Here is a 24,576-nt window from a genome sequence, read left to right on the forward strand (position 1 = left end):
TCAGAAAGAGAGGTCACAAGTTTATTGTCACAAAGGGATGAACCACCTAGGTTTTGGTTTAACATAATGTAATATATGCCTTTCTCTAGGATCAGAACACTAGGGAGAGCTCCTTGTGGCCAGATGTGAGATACAGGCACTAAGTCCCTTGAGAAGTCTGACCCTGCAAAAGAAGGAATCCAGCTTCCTCTTGTTCTGGGGTCACTGCTACTGGGCAATACCATTTCCCAGAAAAATTCATTAAACAAATCCAAGAGTTGTTTTTCTTCAAAATAATTTTAATTTCTTCTTTTACATAAAAATACAACAAATTACATTTCAGAGAATACTGTTTAGGTTATGAGATTCCCATCAGAGCTGTTTTGCAATATGAGTTTACATAATCTGAAGTTAAATTGGCAGTCAACTGTAAAACTGATGCCAGCCAGGCCAGATTCTGTACGGGGTGGGGGTAGGAGGGATTAATTTCACTTGGATCACAAACCAATGTAACATTCTGTTGTTTAGATGTCAACTAGATTTCGATTTGGGTTTGGACATTCAAATTGGGATAAAAATGAAATAAAAAATAGCAGATTTTAAAAAGCAATAGATCAGTGCTTTGTAAAGAAAACATGCATCATCATTTTCTCTCTTACCAACGAGCTGTGATATTTGACATTTTGAATACTGATATTTGAATAAGTCAAGGTTTTCGAGAGAAATTTTTATAGAATCTTTCTGTTGTACTGCCCAATGAGTTATTAATTATTTCCCCTATTAACAATTGTGCTTTGCTGTCCAAGATTCACAGAAGTGAATATGGCAAAGCATGTTAAAAGGCAAAGAAAACAATAGCATACAGAAACACCTCATAAAATTTAAGAGAAATTGCAAAAATAAGAGCAACTATAATTAACATACATGATTCAATTTGATTGTGAATATAACAAATAGCTAAAATTTTGGACAGTTATTAGGAGGACCCTGAAAATGGGTTCTTGCTGCTTTACTCCTCAGGTTTCTTTACCAGCCTTCCCTGAAGATTCCAAATGGAAGAGATTTGTTTCTTTCTCTTTCTCTGATAGTCCTTGACATATACTGTCTTGCTTTACAGTTAAGTATGTACATAGTTCCTTTACTAGATTAAAAGATCCTTTAGGAAATGAATGATATCTTATACACCTTTGCCTCCTCCAAAGCACTGAGCATTGTAGTTTACTCAATTATTTATGGAAATCAATAAATCAAAGTTCTCTAAATGAACTTCAAGTAGAAGCAGAAAATTCCTCTACTTCTACATTTAATAGCTGCCATTACATTGTATTTGTAAAATATACTTAACATAAAGTGAGTATTTCCCTTTAATATAGTCAATTTTTATGGATAAATTTATTCCTTACATTTTTTGAGTGTGATGCTGAAACTGAATTGAGATGATCATCATCCACAGATGTCAAACTTACAGTTTCTTTTGTCCTTTCCACTTGAGCATCAGCATACCATGGGATTCTAAGTTTCTAAAGAACCTGAGGTTCTTTAAAGAAAACAAAAGCCAAGAGCCACTTTGCTTTTTAGTTTAGTAAATGATGCATTGTCATATTCACTGTTCTAGTTTGCTAATGCTGCGGAATGCAAAACACCAGAGATGGATTGGCTTTTATAAAAAGGGGGTTTATTTGGCTATACAGTTACAGTCTTAAGGCCATAAAGTATCCAAAGTAACACATCAGTAATCGGGTACCTTCACTGGAGGATGGCAAATAGCGTCCGGAAAACCTCTGTTAGCTGGGAAGGCACATGGCTGGCGTCTGCTCCAAAGTTCTGGTTTCAAAATGGCTTCTCCCAGGACATTCCTCTCTAGCAAGCTTGCTCCTCTTCAAATAACATCACTCACAGCTGCACTGCGTCCAGTCTCTTTGAGTCAGCATGTTTTATATGGCTCCACTGATCAAGGCCCACCCTGAATGGGTGGGGTCACACCTCCATGGGAGTATCCCACCAAAGTCACCACCCACAGCTGGGTGGGGCACATCTCCATGCAAACAACCTAATTCAAATGTTCCAACTTAATCCCCACTATTCTGTCTGCCCCACAAGACTGCATCAAAGAATATGGCTTTTTCTGGGGGACATAATACATTCAAACTGGCACATTCCACCCCCTGGACCCCAGAAAAACATATTCTTTCCAAATACAAAATACATTCATCCCACAATACCACAGAAACTTAAATCATTTCAGTAACAACAGTTAAGTACAAAATCCCATCAAAATCAAATATAGGCGTGGTCAGTCCTAAGGCATACTTTTCCTTTAGCTTGGATCTGTGGACTTAGAACAAGTTATATGCTTCCAATATACAAAGGAGGGACATTCATAGGATAAACATTTCCATTCCCATAAGGAGAAAGAGTAAGGAAAACAGGGTTAACAGGACCAGAACAGTTCTTAAAACCTGCAGGACAAACTCCATTAGATTTCAAAGTCTGAGAGTCATTAACAGAAAAACGTGGCATCCTTGGGGCTTGAGAGAGTGGGAGTCTAACCCTTCCTAAGGGCTTTTGTGGCAGCCCTTTCCTCTCCAAACGCTTAGGTGAGTGCTCCAACATACCCACACACTGGGGAGACCACCTTCTCGGCCCCACCCTCCTCAAACATTGGGGCAGCACCCGGATTCCCTTCCATCTCCGGGGCACACGCTCAACCCCTTCAGAACAGTGTGGTGGCAGCCAGGCTCTCCCCAATTCCCTGGGAATGTGCTCCACCCTCTTTGGGACCTCGGGTGGCAAAACTCTTCCAGAGCATCCAGGCGGAAAGCCCGCCCTCGACCTCCAGGGCAAACTCACCCTTTCCATGCATGTGGGCTGCTCCGCTCTCCCAGCCTGAGACCTCTTGACTCCAGACCTCAACCTCCGTGGCTCTGCCTTTGAATAAATTTTTCCTTCAGTTTGTTCCTTGTCTGTCTCCTCCAGTCCAGACTGGCAATGGCTCCGTCTATAAAGATCTCGCAAAAATTCTGTTGGCTTTGCATGAAGCATGCAGAGGTCAAAGCCATCAGACAATAGGACTTTCCACAAATCCTTTCTGGATAATTCCATCTCCAATCTTGGCTTGTACTGAAATGGCGGCTGGGTTCCATGTTTGGTTACATCCTCATGTTGGGCTGTAGCTTCTGGGATTCCACCCCCTGGAAGCCTGTAATTTTCCAAGCCATCAACTTCTGGTTTCTTTGAACCCAAGAGTTCAGTTCTAAGTTTATCTCTCTCCGCTCGCATTTTACTATAAGCTGCAAGGAGAAGCCAGGGTATATCCTCCACAGGTAGTCTGGAGATCTCCTCAGCTAAGTATTTCAGTTTGTCACTTTTAAATTCTTCCTTCCATCTGACACCAGGACTCAATTTTGCCAAATTCTCTGCCACTTTAAAACAAGGTTCGCCTTTCTTCCAGTTTACAACAACATATTCATCATTTCTGCTCAAGTCCTCATCAGAAGTATCTTTACAGTCCATATTTCCACAAACAGTCTCTTTAAAGCAGTTTTGGCCTTTTCTATCAAGCTCCTCACAACTCTTCCAGAAACTCCCCATTATCCATTTAAAAAGCCGTTCCAACATGTTTGGTATTTGCAAACTCAGCAGCAAAAGCACCCCACTTCTCTGGTACCAAAATCTGTTCTAGTTTGCTAATGCTGCGGAATGCAAAACACCAGAGATGGATTGGCTTTTATAAAAAGGGGGTTTATTTGGCTATACAGTTACAGTCTTAAGGCCATAAAGTATCCAAAGTAACACATCAGTAATCGGGTACCTTCACTGGAGGATGGCAAATAGCGTCCGGAAAACCTCTGTTAGCTGGGAAGGCACATGGCTGGCGTCTGCTCCAAAGTTCTGGTTTCAAAATGGCTTCTCCCAGGACATTCCTCTCTAGCAAGCTTGCTCCTCTTCAAATAACATCACTCACAGCTGCACTGCGTCCAGTCTCTTTGAGTCAGCATGTTTTATATGGCTCCACTGATCAAGGCCCACCCTGAATGGGTGGGGTCACACCTCCATGGGAGGATCCCACCAAAGTCACCACCCACAGCTGGGTGGGGCACATCTCCATGCAAACAACCTAATTCAAATGTTCCAACTTAATCCCCACTATTCTGTCTGCCCCACAAGACTGCATCAAAGAATATGGCTTTTTCTGGGGGACATAATACATTCAAACTGGCACATTCACTTTCATCATTAAATGGGCAAAAACATTTCAAATCATTTTTCCATGTGTTAAAACATTCAATACGTCATTGAAAATTCTTTAGAAGATTTTAAAGACAAGAAAGACAACTAGGAGTAAAGAGATTAAGCCCAGAAGAGCTCTCAAGGTTCTATCTAGCTTTTGATTCCTGTATCTGCTAACTGAGCAAAAGTCTTTGAAGTCATAAAGATTCAGGGGCTACCAAGCACAGAAGGACAACTTTTCCACATAATAGGACTTCAGTTTTAAGAGGGACTAACACAAGCATCCAGACATGTAATGCAGAATTTTTACAATTTACCTAACTTTTACAAACTGTTTCTGTTAACAAAACTCTTGAAACGGTTTCCATCAATAAAGGTAAGTAAATTCAAAAGGCGCTGAGCTGCATATTAAGGTTGGTAGAGATGAATGACATAACATCTGAGAATTGCGTTAAAAATACTTCAGTGGAAAAGGAAAAGAAAAAAGAGATGAAGCAAATGTGACAAAATCCTATAATTACTGAACGTAAGCGATGCGTACATGGGGCTTCATCTATTATTCTATGTTTGCATATGCTTGAGAATTTTCACAATGACACTTTTTAAAAAGGGCTTTAAGAAATACAGTTCATCATCAAAACAGGTGTATGGGTCTATGACTGGACAGAAAGCTTTCCTGAAAGAAATTACGGCTGGTCTAGAATCTGGAGCTTTGTACTAGGTGAAAAGGTAATAACAAAAACAACATTTCACCTGTCTTTGTCAAAGGAAGGATATAAAACAAATTTACACACTACCCTGGGATGTCAGATCTATAAAGGCAACATATATTTTGACTTTAGCCCAGAGTTAGAGAAATCACAGTTTTTCAGAAAATAAACATTCACTCTGTAGTCCTGGGCTGAACACAGAGGCTGTATTACATGGAAGACATGAATTTGGATTTTGGTTTAACATTTTAGTTTGGAAGAAAAGGAGGAGAGTGTTAATTCCAAAGGTACAGATTCCCTAACCCTATTCTCAGATCCAAGAAGTTTTCCTTATGGGGATTTAAACTCTATCCTGACAGTTACAGAAGTAAGGAGGTGGTGGTCTCCTTTTAGAGGTCAGACCTCAAACAGAATAAATCCTTTACTATGATAAAGAAACTACAATTGCCCCAGAGAATACACTGGGTAGGAGGCCTCATCCATCCTGGCCCTTCAAGTATTCTCCTTTTCCCTCTAAGGCCTCAAATGTACTCTACTCCCCATTTCCCATTGGTCCTGTCATGACATCTTATGCAACGCTCAGGGATCCAAAGAGCAAAAGGGTCCCCCTGAGGCTATGGGGACAATCATTCTCGTCACTATGCAAAACCTGGCTCAGGGAACTATAATTTTGACTTAAGTCACCAGTACTGGATTAGAAACAAAAAAGGAGTTGGTCAGTAATGAACCCTTCTAGTTTGCTTCTTTTGCATAAGTCCCATAGTCATGGAGACTGTACTGATACTATTAACATTTTTTTTTAAAAAAATAGAGATTAAGGATTCAGTTAAGAATTCACCCTATTAACACTGATGCCATGGCAACTTCTTTTTTAAAATGAGGTATTTGGTTTATTGTCCCAAACTATAGAGGTTTGGGCAAATGGCAGAAAAGGTCTAGCAGGTAATACAAGGAAAGTAAATACACTAAAACATAAAACAGAAACAGGATCTGGTAATATGTTCCTGTGATAACCTGAGAATCTTTACTGCAGCCAAATAAACCCACCTATCATATATCTCCAAAACCCAGCATGATTTTTCCTAGGGCACACATTTCTACTCAGAAAAGAAAATGAGAATTAAGAGGTAAGTGAATATGAGACAGGTAAAGAGACTAAGATCATTTTGCCCCCTTTCCCACTCTAATCAAAAATATTTACTTATGGACAACTTTTCCCCTGGCTTTCAAATTATTTTAGGAAAAAACATTTAGAATTACAGCAACAATAGCATTTACAAGTGAATTTATGTGTAACTGTTCTCAAAGCTCAAAATACCATGAAAGATCTTGAGAAAAGAGTTGAATATTTCACATAAAAAACTGAACAATCAGGTTAGCCAGGCCCAAAATGATGATGAAAATGTGAAAGATTAATTTAGGCCACGTTAGACGCTCTTCTTGGTAGAGGGAAATTATATAGATGAGAGATGGATATATGAATACAAAGGCCAGTCCACACGCTGCTCCTGAATATCTGCAAAATAAAAGCTTTTTGTGTTAATATTGCTCTTGCATTTTGCTTTCTTTAAATCTAAACCCTCCTGAGTCTGTTTTTTGCAATACAATTATTTTGGCTCATTTGTTGTTGACATAAGCATTTGGGTTTAAAACTTATTTTACTTGCTATCTAAGTTACTATAAAATATTATTTCCTGTTCATCTTTACAGAGTCTGCTTGCAAAAGAGCTTTTTATTCATTCCTCAAATCTCCACAGTTTCCTCTGTGTCTCAGTGATACAGATCCTATATCCTACTTCCTCAGAAACATCTGGAGATAGGTTTCCTATCTTTGATCTTTTTTAAACTTTAAGCATTCTGGTTTCTGAGGGACTGTTAGCAGTGTTTAAAAATAAGAACAGATGCGTGCCATAGTGCCATTCAGCATAATATCAACGACAATAATAAGAATACTTAAACATGGGATGTGACAGAGAAACATGAAATTTCTTCTCCCTGTCCCTATACTCAGGAATGGCTTACTAAATCTATTGTATGCAATAAGCATCAGGGTAATGATCTCCCTTCTTGTTTCTTGCTACTTTTTAATTTTAGGGTCTTCAAAAATGTGACTCAGCCCAGCTGTCTAAAGGTTAAGGAAGAGAAATCAGATCATTCTAAACCCCAGTTTCCCATGAGAATTTGAAGTCATAATTTTTTAAGGGAAAAGATATTAAGAAGAGAGCCATCTGGATCTATCCTCTTACCTAAACTCTTACTTTCTGACTATAACTGACATTGAAATATGTTCTTGAGTAGAAATGGATTAGGGAAGTTAGGACACAGCCTTGAAATATATAAAGGTCTTTGCAGGTGTCCCCAGGAAGTTATATATTACATATTTAAAAACAACTATTTTGGATAAAGAGAAAAGGAAATACAGTGAGTAATGATTGGAAAAAGAAAAAGAAAAAGGGAAAGGTGCCCAAAGCTATGGAAGGGTCAGTTCACCAGGGATAAACAAAATGGAAAGTAATGAGCACCTTACATAAGGCAACTACATTTGAATGTTCCCAGTTTTAAATACTCACAGGAATTTCATAGAATTAAGTTAAAATAATAACATCAACAATAGGAAAGCCTAAAAATAAAGACCAATATACAAAGGGGCATACATAGTTCCTTTAGAGATGGTACCTTATGATCCCTCCTATGTTTGGGTAGAAACAGGCCATGGTCACTCCAGCTCCCACAATAATTAGATTAAGAATCAGCACATGGAAAATGCTAGAGGATGAGAAGAGAGTTTAAAGGAAAAAAAAAAAGGCAAATTATAACCCTTAATATGAGAATAAAATTCATCATTAATATCTTTAAACAGGAATGTCTTATAAGCTTGAATAAAATCACAGAAAACATAGAAGGCAATAATAGCATTCAATGCTGGCAATGAGCAGTGAAACTGGCCCTTTTGTGCAATAATATAAATAGGTTAAAGTTTGTAGGAGCAAACTGGCACTGTGTACCAAAGTTCACATTCTTTGATCCAGAATCCATTTGGAATATCTTAAGGAAATAATCAAAACCATGAAAAAAGCTATTAACAGAGATATTTACTTAGTATCCTAGATATACAGCAAAGCAATAATTTACTTGAAAGAATATGTTAAAAATTATCAAAAATAATAACTTATCATTATTACTTAGATGGTAAAAAATCATGTAGGCAATTTGAAAAAAAAGCTAGCTACATTACTATACATACAAAGAGATTTTTACTATATAAGAAAATCTGAAAACATTTGAAATATCAAATGTTAAGCCTGTTATCAGGTTAATTAATCTCAGTCAGATTAAAAATAAGGAAAATTATTTTCACAAATAGGTGGTTAGTCATACAACCTGATGAACTACAAAGATATTTAGGCTTCCAGATGTTAATGTTTATCCAGAAACTCTAAGCTTAAAATTGCTTCATAGCTTTGAGACATTGAACCTTTGTTATTTTTGTATCATACAAGGAAACAACTCTATTTTCCACAGGAGTGGTTCTCAAAGTATGACCATGAATTCCAGGGGGGTCCCCAATACCTTTCCAGGGAGTCCCTGAGACAAAAACTAATTTCATAATAATACAAGACACTATTTGTTTTGCAAAAGCAATGGTAGGTAAAACTGAAGCTGCACTTATATATAAGAGAAGATACCATATTCTTTACCACTATACACTTGCAAAAAAATTTCATTAAAAAAGTCCCTGATAAAGGAGAAGTTATTAATTTTATTAAATCTCATGGGAAGACATCTTTTTAATATTCTGTGTGAAATGGAAAGTACATAATCAAGTACTTCTGCTATATGCTGAAATACAATGGTTGGCTTGAGGATAAGTACTTTGTGACTGAGTTGGAGGGTAATCTAACTGTTTTTTCAAGGAACACTATTTTTACTTGAAAGACAAACTATGGTTATTCAGACTTGGGCATTTGACAGACATTTTCTTAAAAATGAATGATCTGAATCTGTCACTTCCAGAAAAAACTGACTGTATTTGTTGCTAATGATAACATTTTTAAGTAAATATTTGGAAAACTTGTCTTTGTCTCCCTGAACTTGACAGTTTCCCAGTATTTAAAGACTTTTATGATGAAATTGTTGGAGATATTAACGAATGTGGGTTTTGATATTGTATAATGAAGTATGTCAACATTTGGAAGATCTACAGAACTAAGTGAACCAATATTTTCCAAATGACCAAACATGATGTTACAAATTATGACTCGGTAAAAGATCCAAAGTACAAGATAGACCAATGGGTTTTAATGTAACTGAATTTCAGATTCACACTGGAACTAACCTTTAAGAAACTACTGCATGTCAAGTTTTGGCATAGATCAAAGAATAATACCAACAATTATCAGAAAATGCTACTAAAAATACCCCTTCTTTTCCAACTATATGCTTGATTTTCTTCCTATATTTCAATGAAAACAACATATCACAACAGATGAAATGCAGAAGCAGATACGAAAATCCAATTGTGCACTAGTAAATCAGACATTAAAGACGTGCAGAAATGTAATACAAATTTCCATTATTGTTTTGTTTTGCAAAGTAATTTTTCAAAAAAATATTATTTATGTTAATAAGTAATGGTTTTATTATTGATATTTCTAAAGAAACTAATAAATGTTTTTAAAATTCTGCTTTAACTTTTATTTTTTTAAATGGTATATTTTATTTTAAAATGACATGTTAATACAAACTGATCACATATCTATTCACAAAATAAACCTTAGCATATTTCCCAAAGCAGAAATTTTATAATAACACCATCTAAACATGCTGTGGTAAAACTATAAATTACTAATGACAATTTAACTAAAACAAACTTCACCTCATAAAATTCAGAAAAAGTCTCAGGTAAATAGCTTTTGTACTTAAAAGGGAAAAAACCTATAACTCCAAATTACTTTGGAATTATTGATGAGAATGCTGCAGATAAAAACCTACAGGATTTTGCCTCAGCTACCCTCAGGGGTAATTGCACGGTCCTAAAAACTTTCATTATTAACAAGGGGGATGAATATAAAATTATTAAGTATTCAACTACGATACTTGAGAAAGAACAGCAAAATAAACCTTTGGAAAGCAGAAAGAAGAAAATAATGAAGAGTAAAGCAGAAATTAATCAGTTAGGAAAGAGGAAAACATTAAAATTTATTTTATAAATCTCTGATTTAACTTTCAATTTTTCATATGTTAAGTATTAAAAGATACAACCCGCATAGACTAATGCTCTGGGGACTCTCAAACTTTAAGAGTATAAAGGGGTCCTGTGACCACAAAGTGTGCTCTAAAGTATGCAGAGTTTGTAGAGTACCTGTAACTGCAAGATGAATGATAGTGTGTTCTTGGTGACAGGGGAAGAAATGTAATGTGCACATGAAAGGGAAACCCCAGACTTTTTCCAAGAAGAAATCACATTCTAATAGTCCTCATTCTACAAAATAATGGCAGGAAACAGGAATAATGCATTTGCCTAAATTTTTTTTCATCTATTGCTTCACTGTATTTATTTTATTTTGGTCAATGTAAACACAGCATAGGGTATAAACACAAGACTTATATTTACTAAAATCCAGTCTTCCAGATGAGCAATGTTATGAATTGTAGCTGCTGCTGTTATCAATACTAGAGACCTGGTAACTCTCAACTTTTGCATTTTGCTTTGTTTTTAAACAAAAAATATGTGTAACTAAAATTATTTATTTAATGAGGAGACAGAACACATCAGTTCATTTCAAACAAAAACTGATTAAGCCCTCTTGTTCAGTTGATTACTATAAACGCAATTGTTTTCAAATTTTATTCAAAAGCTTTCTCATTTAAGATAATTTATTCCCAATAAAATAGGTTAGGACTATGTACTTTATGTACTTAACTAGGATGAAACCATAAAATTGTAAGGGCAGGAGCTAATGAGGGGTTGACAAGGAAGCTTCAGGGAGGCCCTGAAATGGTAAATTTCTCTTGCATGCGGTGAATAGCTTTGAATAAATTTTTAAAAGGGACTCAAAATCCCTCCATTCCCAAGAAGATATTAAAAATCAAAGGAGTACCTATGAGGCAGATAAGAATTTAAACTCAGTTATGTATCTCACTTTGAATTCTAAACAGTGACATTTTATGTAAAAATCCATGCATGTTAACAAATATACAAGTAAATATCAGTAACCAAAAGAGTTGCTTCTCAAAAGCCACACCTTGCCAACACAGATACTACATACTTGAAATAAACGTCTTGCAAACCTACAGATTAACAGCAACTAAATCATAAGATAAATATAACTGCTATTGAAGGTAATATAACTCCACCAGAAGGAATGTACTTTAAATATCATTCTGGACAAAGGAGTGGCTTTTCTATTTTTAAAGATCTTCAGGGAAAAGATCTATTCTTAAGTAACCATTTTCATTGAGTAAATTTTTATGGCAAAAGGATCAGTCACACTGTAAACTGACCTGTTTGCACAGTCATTTGTTGCTTGGCATATCTTGCTGGTCAAGAGAAGAGCCCTTACCTAGGATAAATGTCACCGAAGATATGGCCCAATAGCTGGACACGAGCCAAATAGCCTAGGAGTGGGTATACAGTCATCATCTGGAACAGCAGGAATATCCTTGCAATGAAGGACAGGATATCACTGCTAGGGAAGTTGTCTAAAAAATTCTAATCCAAGAAAGATAACGAGGTAGTGTTAAAAATCAAATTCAGGATACATGAATTTGTAAAACAGAATGCTTTTTGCTTATTTTCTACATAGGTGCTACTCAAATGGTGGTTTGTGGACTGGTACTAGTCCAGAACATTTATTACCATTCTGCAGTGGGATAAGCACAGAAATTGAAAGTAGCCACTTTTATAGAAATTTGACATTGCTATGTTTTTATTCTATTTTACAAAAGTATCAGTCTGCAATGGATTTGACATATAAACAGTCAACAACAAAAAGTTTGTCCTTCACCATAAACAGTTTGAGAAGGACTGTTCTATAAGGTTCAAGCATCTCACTCAAATTTAATACACTTAAATGGCTAATTTAATTCAATGCTATTTCATTCTTACTAGCTCTCTTGATTTTCCTCCTCTAAAGCATTGAGCACTTTCAAAGCAGAGATTACAGAGTAAGGTGAGAGTATATATATCCTCTAGTGTTATCAGTTTATATTCTTTTACTAAATGGGATAATATTTCTACTTTCTTTCATGATCCTTTTCTCCATTTTAATTTGGTATCTAAAAAAAGTTAATCACTCAGATTTTTTTAAAAATTTATTCCTTGCAGATACAAATACCACAGATATCCCTATTCCCAAAGGAATAGGCTTTATATGAGATTGTTAACATAAGGAAAATTTCCAGCAAACAGTTGGCTCCCTAAGAACTTCTGGCGTTAAGGAAATAAAAAATAGAAAAACATTCCAAGCTAGCATAAGAGTAGCAACTCAAACCTATTTGTCTTAAAAAGATGAGAATATTAACATTATTCTGTTGAAGTAACCTCTATAATTCATCTGTAATAAATCACATTGTATATTCCACTACACTCTAATGGAGGAATTTCTTCTGACTAGAAAGTTACCTGTGAAATGCTGTTTGCCAAGAGAAATTCTTCAGTCATATAAACTAGAGACATTTTATGACAGGGTCAAATCAAAGAAAATATTTCTTAAGATAACCTTTTAGAAGAATTTTTCTTTTATTATTTCCCTTTTTCTGTCTCTCCCTCCCTCTCTCTCTTTTTTATTTTCTAAGAGCCAAATAATCTTTCTTTGCTTTGCTGCCTGCCACTCAATCCCAAAATTACAGTCAAGGCCTTTAATTAGGTCCTGATGTACAAAGATACCAGTTTATCCAGGGCATTTCCATATCTGAGCTATTGGATAATAAGGGAATTGAATGTATTCTCTGCGGAGGTTCTGTACATTCACGAGAATACTAGCAACAGTGCTCCATACAAAGAGAAAAAATATACACATAATAGTAATCGTTTATTTGAGCCCCATGATGTGCCTAGCCTGGGGCATATTATCTGAGAGAGTCCATCCAACAATTTGATGGAGTAAGCATTACACCATTTATGGAAGAGGAAACTGAGGCTCAGAAAAAATAGAGAAAGCACCAACATTCTCAGTACTATCTGATATTATATTCTTGTTACTGTATCACTCGGCCTGCTATACATATATGAAGGTATAAACAATCACACAGAGAAGGTACATACCTGCTCAATACAATCTTTGGATAATGGTGGTGAAGGAAATGAAGCAAACACCAGGACTCCAATATAGATATAAGTTAATGTCACTAGCATATAAGCAATGGACAGATCTCTTACCTGTAAAAAGACAACAAAATTCCCATAAAATGGAATACATTTGCATAACATAAGTCTCCTGAATAGGCTAAATAAGAAGACTGACAAATAAATACAAGATTTATCTTTTTACTTTCTTTGTGTGTGTGTGTATCTTTAAGGTATCTAATCTGCTCACAGAAAGAAGTTAAAACAAAATTCACATTCTTTACAGTTAGTCTGTCAATATTTTTTTGCTAGGCTTGAATATGTAGGCTAAGCTACCTGTCAGCAGACATTGGGAGTTACCATAAAATGTAGTTTAATACAACTGAAGATCTGAGTTAATTTTAAAAGGTATTTTATTTAACAAATTATAAACTATTTAACTGTAACAAGAAAGTAAGCATAAGCCACCTTCAGTATGACCTTGAAAATTAAAAAAAATCTCTCTTGGTAAATTAACTTATTAAATCATCAAAGCATGCCTAAACCAAAAGATACTAGAACACAGTAAAATATATTTAATAAAGAGGGAAGCCAGTTAAAGAGCAGACAATAAGCTGGTATTAAAGACAAGTTTAATAAACTTAAACAGTAAAAAAAAGGAAATCCAAAAGGAGCTGTTAAAACAGCTGTACAATGTTATAACTGGAAACAATAAACAAATACAGGACATTAAATAAATGAATTGTTTCTCCCACTGCTGTTCCCACCCTCTCAGTCCCTCATCTCTATGCAAAGTAAAAAACTCCAAGATATTTAATGCAGCCAACTTTCAGATCCAAACAGAACAGATTCCACAGCTGAACAATCTGGTCTCTATCACCTTTACAGTTACAAGCAAACAACTCTGCACAACTAAATTATGGCAATAAGCCTACTCATTTTGCATTTTAAACACAAATTACTTTTAAAACTAAGAACACATTACATACATTTTATTTTGGTTTTATGTTATGTTTGATAACATAAAAAGAAAACTAGACATTTGGTATTAGGGAACATTTCTGAATTTTTCAACGTTTTCCCCTTAAATGGGCTAAATTTAGCAAAGCAAACAGTTATAAACTTGAATGCTGATAAATACACTTAAATGGCAGGTAAAAGCTATGAGAAATCCTATAATCAGGTCTAAGCTGATTATCAGCTTGAAAACAAGACAGTGATACCTAACGTTAGATGGGGGTAGGCCTATGGAATCTGGATTGTGCAGATTGGTCCCAGACACCTTAAAGAGCTTCTAAGTCTTTAAGGTTGGAGGAGAGGCTGACCAAACCACCAGGGACAATCTCAAAGTCTTCCTTCTTTCATTCATGAACCTCTAAGGCCTATCTTAGACTTCAGCCACCCCTAGGTTTGCTCCATGATCTTGTGTGGGATGAACAGAAACAAACCAGGCAACTCCTGTTTTCATATCAAAAGCTAGTATTCTCCTATTATGATGTCTGAAAGTCATTCTACTCTTAACCTATTTAATGCCACTCAAGAGCAAGGTACCCCTGGAAAAAAAAAATCTTGGGGACCCAAAAAGTTGTTAAGCGTGCCAGAGAGAACTATGGTACAAAGAGGGATGGTAGTCATTCTGTGGACACTCTTTAGCCTATAATCATCTGACTACCACATTATTATTATTATTATTTTTTACAAAAAGGAATTTAAAGTTTATTAAAGAACAAAGAAAACATATCATATGGAGAAAGAACCATAGAAATAAAACGTAAATACCATAAATTATTAGATAAAATAATATAGCTTTGAAATTAGACATTTAAAAAATGACTGGGGTAACCCATATTAAAGGAAAAACGATTTTCAATTTATCTCACACACTCAACTCTATGCTATATATAAGATGTAGAACAAAGTCATTCCAAAAAGCATTACATGTGATAAAGAGGACAATTTATATTGCTAAAAACAATTTAGAATGAAGGCATAGTAGTTACAAATATCTATGCAACTAATGACACAAGAACCAACTTTATAAACTGGACAGTTACTAGAGAATATGGGAACACCCCTATTACAATTTTAACACATCACTATCCAAACAAAATAGATCACATCAATTGTCTATTACTACATAAAAAATATGCAAAAACTTAATGACATAAAACAATAATTTATTAATTCTCATGATTTTGTACATTATTTTTAACTGACTTCCTGAAAATATGCAGATGTTAGCACATTAGGAAGAAATCTGAATGAAGATGTGAGGGCCAAGAAGACCCCCTTCCCGATAGGATAATTTTCCCTTTCTGCTTCCCTATTCTCATGGCACTGCATTATACTAGTGTAACTACCAACAATTTTATTGTAAAAATCCATGTTCATGGTATGAATGATCTCAAGTGGAAAGAAAATGTCTCTCAATACCCAAAAAGTAGCCAAGATCAGTAGCTTTTGTATTATGTTAGTATTTTACTATGTTAGTATTTTATTATGTTAGTATTTTATTGTTAGTATTTTACTATGTTAGTATTTTATTATGTTAGTAAAATACTAACATAATACAAAAGCTATTGATCTTGGCTACTCGATCCATGTCTAGACTATGAGATCCTTAAGGACAGGGACAGTCTTTTTCATATTTATATCCTCAATACCTATAATAGGACTGGCACATAATAGAACATAATAACAGGCACTTAATAGGACTTCAGTAAATAAGAGATAAATAATAATAACCACATTGGCTATGCTTTTTAAGTTTTTTAAGTGCTTATGAGATGTGAGGCTCTGTGTTAAGCACATTACATGTATTATCTCATTTACTCCTCATAATAACTTTATAATATAGGTACAATCATTTTCTCTATTTTATAGATGAGCAAACTAAGAGCAACAAGGCTAAAACTCATTCATGGCTACTAAGTAAGAAGTTGGTGAAGTCAATATTCAAAGAGTCTTTTTGGCTTCAAATTATATGCCCTTATCTATTACAGTGAAGAGCTGACAAGTTTCTAATGCACTTCTGTCATGGTTAAATAAACAATGATAATGAAAGCAATGAAGGAGAGGTAACAAGTAACAAAAGATACAACAGAGCACATATATAGATGTAAGAGAAATACTAAAATCAGAAAAGTTCTATTTTACAATACTCTTACATTCAGGAGAACTGAATAAGGAATTGCACTCTGCTTTCATCTGAAAATACTCTAATCAAAAGAAATGACACAGATGAGGTTCAGCATGATCCTGGGAAACACACCACCTATGAACAGCATGTACATATGTGGGTTATGCTACTCTCTGGCTCAAACCCAAGCCATCACTGTACCAGGCCTAGAGATGTAGCCTCTTGCAAGCTCATTTAATGGAAAAGGGCAAGGAAAAGTATCTTTTAGAAAACGGGCTTAAAGTAAACTATATATTCAAGAAGAGGCACAAGTGACAACATGAAAGGGCAATATGTCCAAAAGCCTATACAATAATAAGAAATCCTACTCTACCTCATGGTAAGCAAAGGTCTTCAGAGTTGATGGTAGGGAACTAATGACAGGAAGAACATCAATTCATAACGCAGCTTGTGTTTACAATGAGGCCAAAAATGACTCTGGCAGCACATTCTGTTTGTCAAAACATGGTTTATTGTTTCTTTCATAACATTCATAGTGAAAATACAATCCAGTGGAGGATTTACTAACAAAAATGATAGAAATTAACCATAGAGACCTACCTCAAATACAGACATAAAATCTTCTGCAGATGTATAGCTAAATAAATCACACAGATTCGTATGAAGAAGCAAAAGGTAAACAACAAATTAAGATATAAAGCATTGCAAAACTAAATAAAGACAGACAAAACAAAATAAAAAAGCACTGCATGGTTCTGATCCAAACATGATGAGGAAATACCAAGAGCTTAGTCTACATACTCATACTCAGGATGGTTGTAGGGAATCCAAATGCAGATGATAAGAAATGAGTTGGATGATTTTCAACCCTACAACTTTTTGGTAGTGTATGCCTTATTAAGGAATAGAAATGATCTCACAGTTAAACATATTAAAAATTGCCTTTAGTGAAAAAAAAATTTCCAAACTTGGAAAACCCTGAGACTTTGATTATTACACCTATTTAGGGGCCTCAGTTCTTCACAAACATTTTTAGATTCAAGTCCAACTACAGTTTATACAGAAGAGAAGGGGGCTTTTCTGTTCTTTTGTTTTCCTTCCTACTTTCAAACTTTTGTTTACCAAGCTTGGAATAACTAACTCAACATCAACCCTATGAATTTAGAGTCCCTGGAAAGTTTCACATTTTCTGACTTTATTTCAAGAAAATATTACATCATGATATTAAGAAGACTTCTATAAGTCAAATTACTTATTGAAACCTGCTGAAAGGACGAATCATTAAATAAACCAAATGACAAAGTATTTCTCAGAATATACTACCCATTTAAGCTTAATTTATGCTAATGTATAAACTAACTTAAACATAACCAAAAGTAGAATATACATTTACATGTATTTAAAAAAAGTGTTTAGAATGTGGCCAGCACATTGTAAGTGCTTCATACATGCTATCTTGATCATTAGTAATTATTAATATTTTAGGAAATTAACATGAAGTATAACTGATTTTTTGAAAACCAGACTATCATTTCATACCCTAGTTTCAGTTAAGACAATAAGAAAGCATTATTCATTTAAACCTTTGTTTAAAAATATTTTTCACAAGTGACAAAAGTTTAGTCAAATTTTATTAGCTGCCTCTACGAACATATTAGCTCTACAAAGCCTTAGTCCTAAACCTCAGTGGAAAGTACTCATTTTATGGTACTTACATATAAAATACAGATTTCAAGGCCCATTAAGTGTTCTAATAAGAAAGGCAGAGACTCTCCCTCACCCTTGAGGACCCATGAATTAAAACAACTATCTCTCTGTTTTCCTGAGCTTCTCCCATACTGAAGCATGTCCATCTCCGGGTAAACACAGTGACTTTCCAGAGAAGCATTCTACTTAAGATTTTGGAGGAGCAAAAAGTAAGTACAGAGAGCCCCCACTTTCCATGGTAGAGTGATATTGTAAAATAATTGTGCAACCTGAAACTGTGCAAAGTAATCGGAATAATCAATGGGAAAAATTATAATTGTTCTGTGACCTTTAACAATTTTTGTCAAAGTATTGAAATCTCTCTTCCTGTTGGCTACAAATGTATAGGGAAATGAAAAAATAATATAACTAATATTTATTCAGTACAAAATAACTTAAAACATCAGAAACTTTGAGAATTAAATATTTTATTTCTTTGTAAGAATTTATCAAGGGTAGTTTGAACAGCATTTGCTTTCTTCTCCGTGTATAACTTATGGAGTGAGCATCTTTTCTATGCCTTGGTGAATTGTCATACTTCTTTTTAAGTTTGCATCAGCTTCTAACATTTTATCCTAGCACTTCCAATGTCAGTATCTCTGAGAATTCTTTAAATATGAAGTTTTTTTGCCAGTGTCATTTCCACTGGGACATCTTCATTGTTTTCATCATAACCTCTGGTTGCACGTCCAGAGTCTCTCTAATGCCACAGTGTCAGCATTTCCACATCTCCATATATGTTCAACACAAACTTCATTTCCAGAGCTACTGCTTTTAATTTCTTTGTTGCATTTTCACCTTTGTTTGCCAACTCCCTCTTTCAATTATCCATATTTGTAAAATATCACATGGGTTTATTCCTGGCAAAAAAGGAGGCAATACATCTACCCATTTTGCAGTCTATTTGTGAACTAACAGATGTGCAGTGACCAATCAATGACAGACTCTGAAAGAAGCAATGTGATTGGTCATTGATCATGATGCACACTTGTTATTTATGTAACCTGTGGACTGAAGAGCTAGCTGCAAAGTTTATACTTAATTACTCACAGTTCATTTACTGTGGTAACTGAAATTTGAATCATGTTGTTTGGTGGAACTGATGTAATTTAACTGAACTATAGCAATGGAAATTTGTGCATATAGGAACTGGGCAAAGAGAACTGCCTATAATTTGATTGGTTAATAATTTTAAGACTATTTCTAGTAAAACAAATTAGTTATGAGCACAATAAAAATATGCATGGGTTTTTAAGATTAAACATGAGACTTCACTGAAATTATGTTTTTCAACCCCAGATTCCCAGGAATTTCCTCTGTCATTTAGGAGACTGTGGTGGTAAAGTTTGAGGAGCAAGGTCTTATGGAGAGAGTGGGCCAATATATGAAAATCTTTCTTCACAAAATGATTTCTGGAATACGTGGTCTAAGCTGACATATGATAACCCTTGATAGGGATAGACAGAGGACTTAGTTGGCACAAAGTATATAATATATACATGACTAATGTCATATACAACATTTTCTTTTCTTTTTTTTTTTTAATTAGTGAAGCTGTGGGTTAAAGAACAACCAAGAGCAAAACACAGGATTTCCATATATCACCCTATTATTAACACCTTATATTGGTGTGGAACACTTGTTATAAGTGATAAAAGCACATTTTTATAATCATACAATTAGAGTCCATGGTTTAATTTAGGGGTCACTGTGTTGTGCAGCTCCATGGATTTTTTTAAAGAATTTTATTCTAATACCATATATACAATCCCAAATTTCCTTTTAACCACATTCAAATACATAATTCAGTGCAGTAAAAAGAAGACAAACTACCGAATTAAAAAAGAGGCAAAAGTCTTGAATATATTTTTGTCTAAAGAAGGTATACAAATGGCCAAAAAAAAAAAAAATGCACATGAAAAGGTGCTCAACATCACTGGCCATTAGGGTAATGCAATTCAAAACCACCAAGCAATACCATTTCACACACATTGGAATGGTTATTATAAAAAAACAAAAATAGAAAGTCATTCATTGCTAGTGGGAATATAAATTGGTATAGCTGCCATGGCAGTTCCTCAGAAAGTTAAATATAAAATTACCATATATTCTAGGTATATATGCAAAAGAATTGAAAGCAAGGACTGAAAAAGATGTTTGCATACCAGTGTTCATAGTGGCATTATTCCTTTTTTGTTCCTGATCTTGGAGGGAAAGCTTTCAGTCTCTCACCATTGAGTACAATGTTAGCCGTGGATTTTTCATATATTCCCTTTAACATGTTGAAGAAGTTTTCTTCGATTCCTACCTTTCAAAGTGTTTTTATCAAGAAAGGATGCTGAATTCTGTCAAAGCCTTTTTTTGTGTGTCAATCGAGATGATCATGAGGTTTTTCCCTTTCGATTTGTTTATGTGGTGATATTACATTAATTGATTTTCTTGTCTTCAACCACCCCTGCATACCTGGAATAAAACCCACTTGGTTATAGTGTATAATTCTTTTAATGTGCTTTTGGATTCAATTTGCAAGTATTTCGTTGAGGAGTTTTGCATCTCTATTCATTAGATAGATTGGTCTGTAGTTTTCTTGTAGTGTCTTTTATCAGGCTTTGGTATTAGGGTGATGTTGACTTCACATAATGAGTTAGGTAGTGTTCCCTCTTCTTTAATTTTTTGGAAGAGTTTGAGCAGGATTGGTGTTAATTTTTCTTGGAATGCTTTGTAGGAATCACCTGTGAAGCCATCTGGTCGAAGGCTTTTATTTGTAGGGAAGCTTTTGATGACTGATTCAATCTCTTGTGATTGTTTTGTTGAGGTCTATTTCTTTTTGTGTCAGTATAGTTTGTGTTTTTAGGAAATTGTCCGTTTCATCAAAGTTGTCTAGTTTGTTGGCGTACAATTGTTGATAGCATCTTCTTTTTTATTTCTTTTGGGTCTGTGGTAATGACCCCCCTCTCATTTCTGATTTTATTTATTTGCATCTTCTCTCTTTTTGGGTTAGACAGTCTAGCTAAGGGTTTGTCAATTTTGCTAATATTCTCAAAGAACCAACTTCTGGTTGTATTGAGTCTATTGTGGGTTTTTTTTTAATTATTATTATTTTTTTATTCTCAATTTCATTTATTTTTGCTCTCATCTTTGTTATTTCTTTCCTTCTGCTTGCTTTGGGATTAGTTTGCTATTATTTCTCTAGTTTCTCCAGGTTTTCAGTTAGGGCTTCAGTTTTAGCTCTTCCTTCCTTTATAACATAGGTGTTTAAAACGGCTCTAAATTTCCCCCTCAACACTGCCTTAGCAGTGCCTTAAGTTTTGATATGTTGTGTTCTGATTTTCATTCATCTCAGGATACTTACTGATTTCTCTTGCAATTTCTTCTTTGATCCACTGATTGTTTAAGAGTGTGGTTGTTTAACCTCCATATATTTGTGAAATTTCCAGTTCTCTGGCTGTTATTGATATCCAGCTTCATTCCATTATGATCAGAGAAAGTGCTTTGTATAATTTCAATCTTTTAAAATTTATTAAGACTTGTTTTGTGCCCCTGCTGTTATGGGATGCAATGTTCTATTATGTCTGTTAGGTCTAGTTCATTTTCATATTATTTAGGTTCTCTGTTTCCTTATCGATCCTCTGTTCAGATGTTCTATCTATTGAAAAGAGTGGTGTGTTTAAGTCTCCCTCTATTATTGTAGAGATGTCTCGTACTCCCTTCAGTTTTGCCAGTGTTTGCCTCATGTATTTTGGGGCACCTTAACTGGCTGCATAAACATTTATGATTGTTATTTATTCTTGGTGGATTGCCCTTTTCAGTAGTATATAGTGTCCTTTGTTTCTTATAACATTTTTGCATTTAGAATCTTTTGTCTGGTATTAGTACAGCTACCCCAGCTTTTTTTATTTTTTATTTTTTGGTGGCTGCTTTCATGAATATTTTTTTCCATCCTTTCAGTTTAAACCTATTTGTATCTTTGGGTCTAAAATGAACTCTTGTAGAGAGCATATAGATGGATCATTTTTTTTAATTTATTTTGTCTTTTGATGAAGAGTTTAATCCATTAACATTCAGTGTATTACTGTAAAGGCAGTATTTTCTTCAACCACATTATCCTTTGGCTTTTATTTGTCAGCTCTATTTTCTCTCTCTCTCTTTTTATCCTTTTAGTTACCCTTACTAATAGTTGCCATTTCTATACTCTCCTCCAAGCCTCTCACTGTTTGTCTTTTCTTTTCAGTCTGCAGAACTTCCTTTAGTATTTCTTGTAAGGCAAATCTCTTGTTAATGAACTTTCTTAGCATGTAGGGCTACAAATTTCCCTGTCATCACTGCCTTTGCTGCAGCTCATAAATTTGGGTATGCTGTATTTTCATTTTCATTTGCCTCAAGATATTTCCTATTTCCCTAGTGGTTTCCCCTTTAATTCATTGGTTGTTTAAGAATACATTGCTTAATTTACACATACTTGTAAATTTTCCATTTCTCTCGATTATTGATTTCTAGCATCATTCCACTGTGGTCAAAGATACACTGTATTATTTAATTAGTTTTGAATTATTGAGACTTGTTTTGTGATTTAACACATGGTCTGTCCTGGAGAATGATCCATGTACACTCAAGAAGAATTTGTATTTTGTTGTTGGGTTAGAGTGTTCTACACAGGTCTGTTAGATCTAGTTGGTTTAGAGTACCAATCAAGTCTTGTATTTCTTTAATGATCTTTTGACTAGATAGTCCATCCATTACTGAAAGTGGTGTATTAAAGTCTCCTATCATTAATTTAGAACCATCAATTTCTCCTTTCAACTCTATTAGTATTTGTTTAATATATTTTGGAGCTCTGCTATTAGTGCATATATATTTATAATTGCTATGTATTCTTGTTGAGTTGAACCCTTTATCAGTATATGGAGACCGTTTTTGCCCTTCAGAACACTTTGACTTTCGGTGTATTTCATCTGATATTAGTTCACCTATCCCAGCTCTCTTTAGGTTACTTTTTCCACTCTTTCACTTTCAACCTACTTATGTCTTTGAATGTAAGGTGAGTCTCTTGTAAACAGCATATAGTTGGGTCAAGCTTTTTTATCCATTTTGTGAATCTCTGCCTTTTGACTGTACAGTTTAATCCATTTAAAATTAATGTCACTACTGATAATGCAGGACTTTCCTCTGCTATTTTGCTATTTAGTTTTTGTAAGTCTTACACTTTTTTTTTTTTGTTCCTCACTTCTTCTGTTGATGCCTAATCTCATATTTATTTTATTTTTTGCATTGAACCATATTGAGTTTCTCATTTCTATCTGGATATATTTTTCATATATTTTCATTGTGATACACCCCAGAAAAGATCATGTTCTTTTAATCCATTCCTGTGGGTGTATACCTATTATGGGTAGGACCTTTTGTTTAGGTAGTCTCAGTGGAGGCAAGTTTCAAGTGGGTTTTAAACCTCTTCCTGGAGTCCTTTATAAGAGGATAAAATAAAGAGAAGACACAGAAAAAAGATCCAGAGAAGCTGAGAGAGGAAACCACTGAAGCCAGAAGCTGGAAGCAACAAAATCCAGGAGAGAAGGGAGAGACCAGCAGACATCGCCATATGCCTGGCCATGTGACAGAGGAGCTGAGGATCACTGGTAGCCAGTTTTCGGGGAGAAAGTATCGCCTATTGATGCCTTGATTTGCATATTTTCACAGCGTAAGAATTGTAAGCTTGTAAGTTGATAAATCTCCATTGTAAAAGCCAACCCATTTCTGGTATACTATATTTCATCAGCTTCAGCAAACTAAAATAGTCACCATGGGTTTAAAACTTACCATCCTAAATATATAGCTATCATATTTGATTTGATTCCAGCTTGACTTCGATAGCATACATATACACTGTTCCTACACCCCTCTGTCCCCCTACCTTTTTTTTTTGGCCTCACAATTTATTTTATTCACCTATTTCCAACATTTATAATGACTTTTCACATCAGTACCCAATCAGCACACAGTGAACAAATATGCTAAGCTTTTTTCTAGTAAAAATTAATATCTTAGAAATCCTTGAGGTAGGAAAAAACATGAGTGAGCCAAGACTAGAAATTTCATTCTAGATACTAGTTAATAGTTATTTTAAACTTAACAGTTACAATCAAACAAGTGTCACTAACATAGTTTCAAAACATGTCTTCAAATTATGTAACACTTCTCCTATCAAGAGGTGGAATCTATCTCTACCCTTTGACTCTTGGAAGAGGGTTTATGACTGTTCAAAAAATAAAGTACAGTAGAAGTGATGCTACGTGACTTCCAAGGATAGGTCATAAAAGGCCATGCAGCTAACCCCTTGTTCACAGAGAACATTTGTTTTTGAAACCCTGAGACCATCAGGCCGGACAGGCTACATGTGGGAAGTCCACATTAACAGTCCAATTGAACCTGTCCTTCAGCCATCTCAGTTTCAACTGATCCAGCTCCAGCTGTTTGGAGTCATCTGTAAGTCT

General features: G+C 34.8%; 1 protein-coding gene across 8 annotated transcripts in view; it reads right to left on the reverse strand.

The window, feature by feature from the left end:
• Nucleotides 1-4,087: 4,087 nt before the first annotated feature.
• Nucleotides 4,088-24,576, reverse strand: part of SLC38A9 (solute carrier family 38 member 9) — a 103,589-nt gene continuing 83,100 nt past the window's right edge. For 5 of the 8 annotated variants that reach the window (XM_037799226.1, XM_037799224.1, XM_037799223.1 and 2 more), the window contains 4 exons: nucleotides 13,186-13,299; nucleotides 11,483-11,631; nucleotides 7,596-7,685; nucleotides 4,088-6,435 (listed from right to left, as the gene is read on the reverse strand). In XM_037799226.1, the coding sequence (XP_037655154.1) occupies nucleotides 6,270-6,435; nucleotides 7,596-7,685; nucleotides 11,483-11,631; nucleotides 13,186-13,299 (519 nt within the window). In that variant the 3' untranslated portion in view covers nucleotides 4,088-6,269. Of the gene's footprint in view, nucleotides 6,436-7,595; nucleotides 7,686-11,423; nucleotides 11,632-13,185; nucleotides 13,300-24,576 lie in introns of all 8 variants that reach the window. The other 3 variants (XR_005210953.1, XR_005210954.1, XR_005210952.1) reach the window with 3 other exon arrangements.

This window comes from Choloepus didactylus, chromosome 11 (assembly GCF_015220235.1).
Source record: "Choloepus didactylus isolate mChoDid1 chromosome 11, mChoDid1.pri, whole genome shotgun sequence".
Classification (NCBI taxonomy): Eukaryota; Metazoa; Chordata; class Mammalia; order Pilosa; family Megalonychidae; genus Choloepus; species Choloepus didactylus.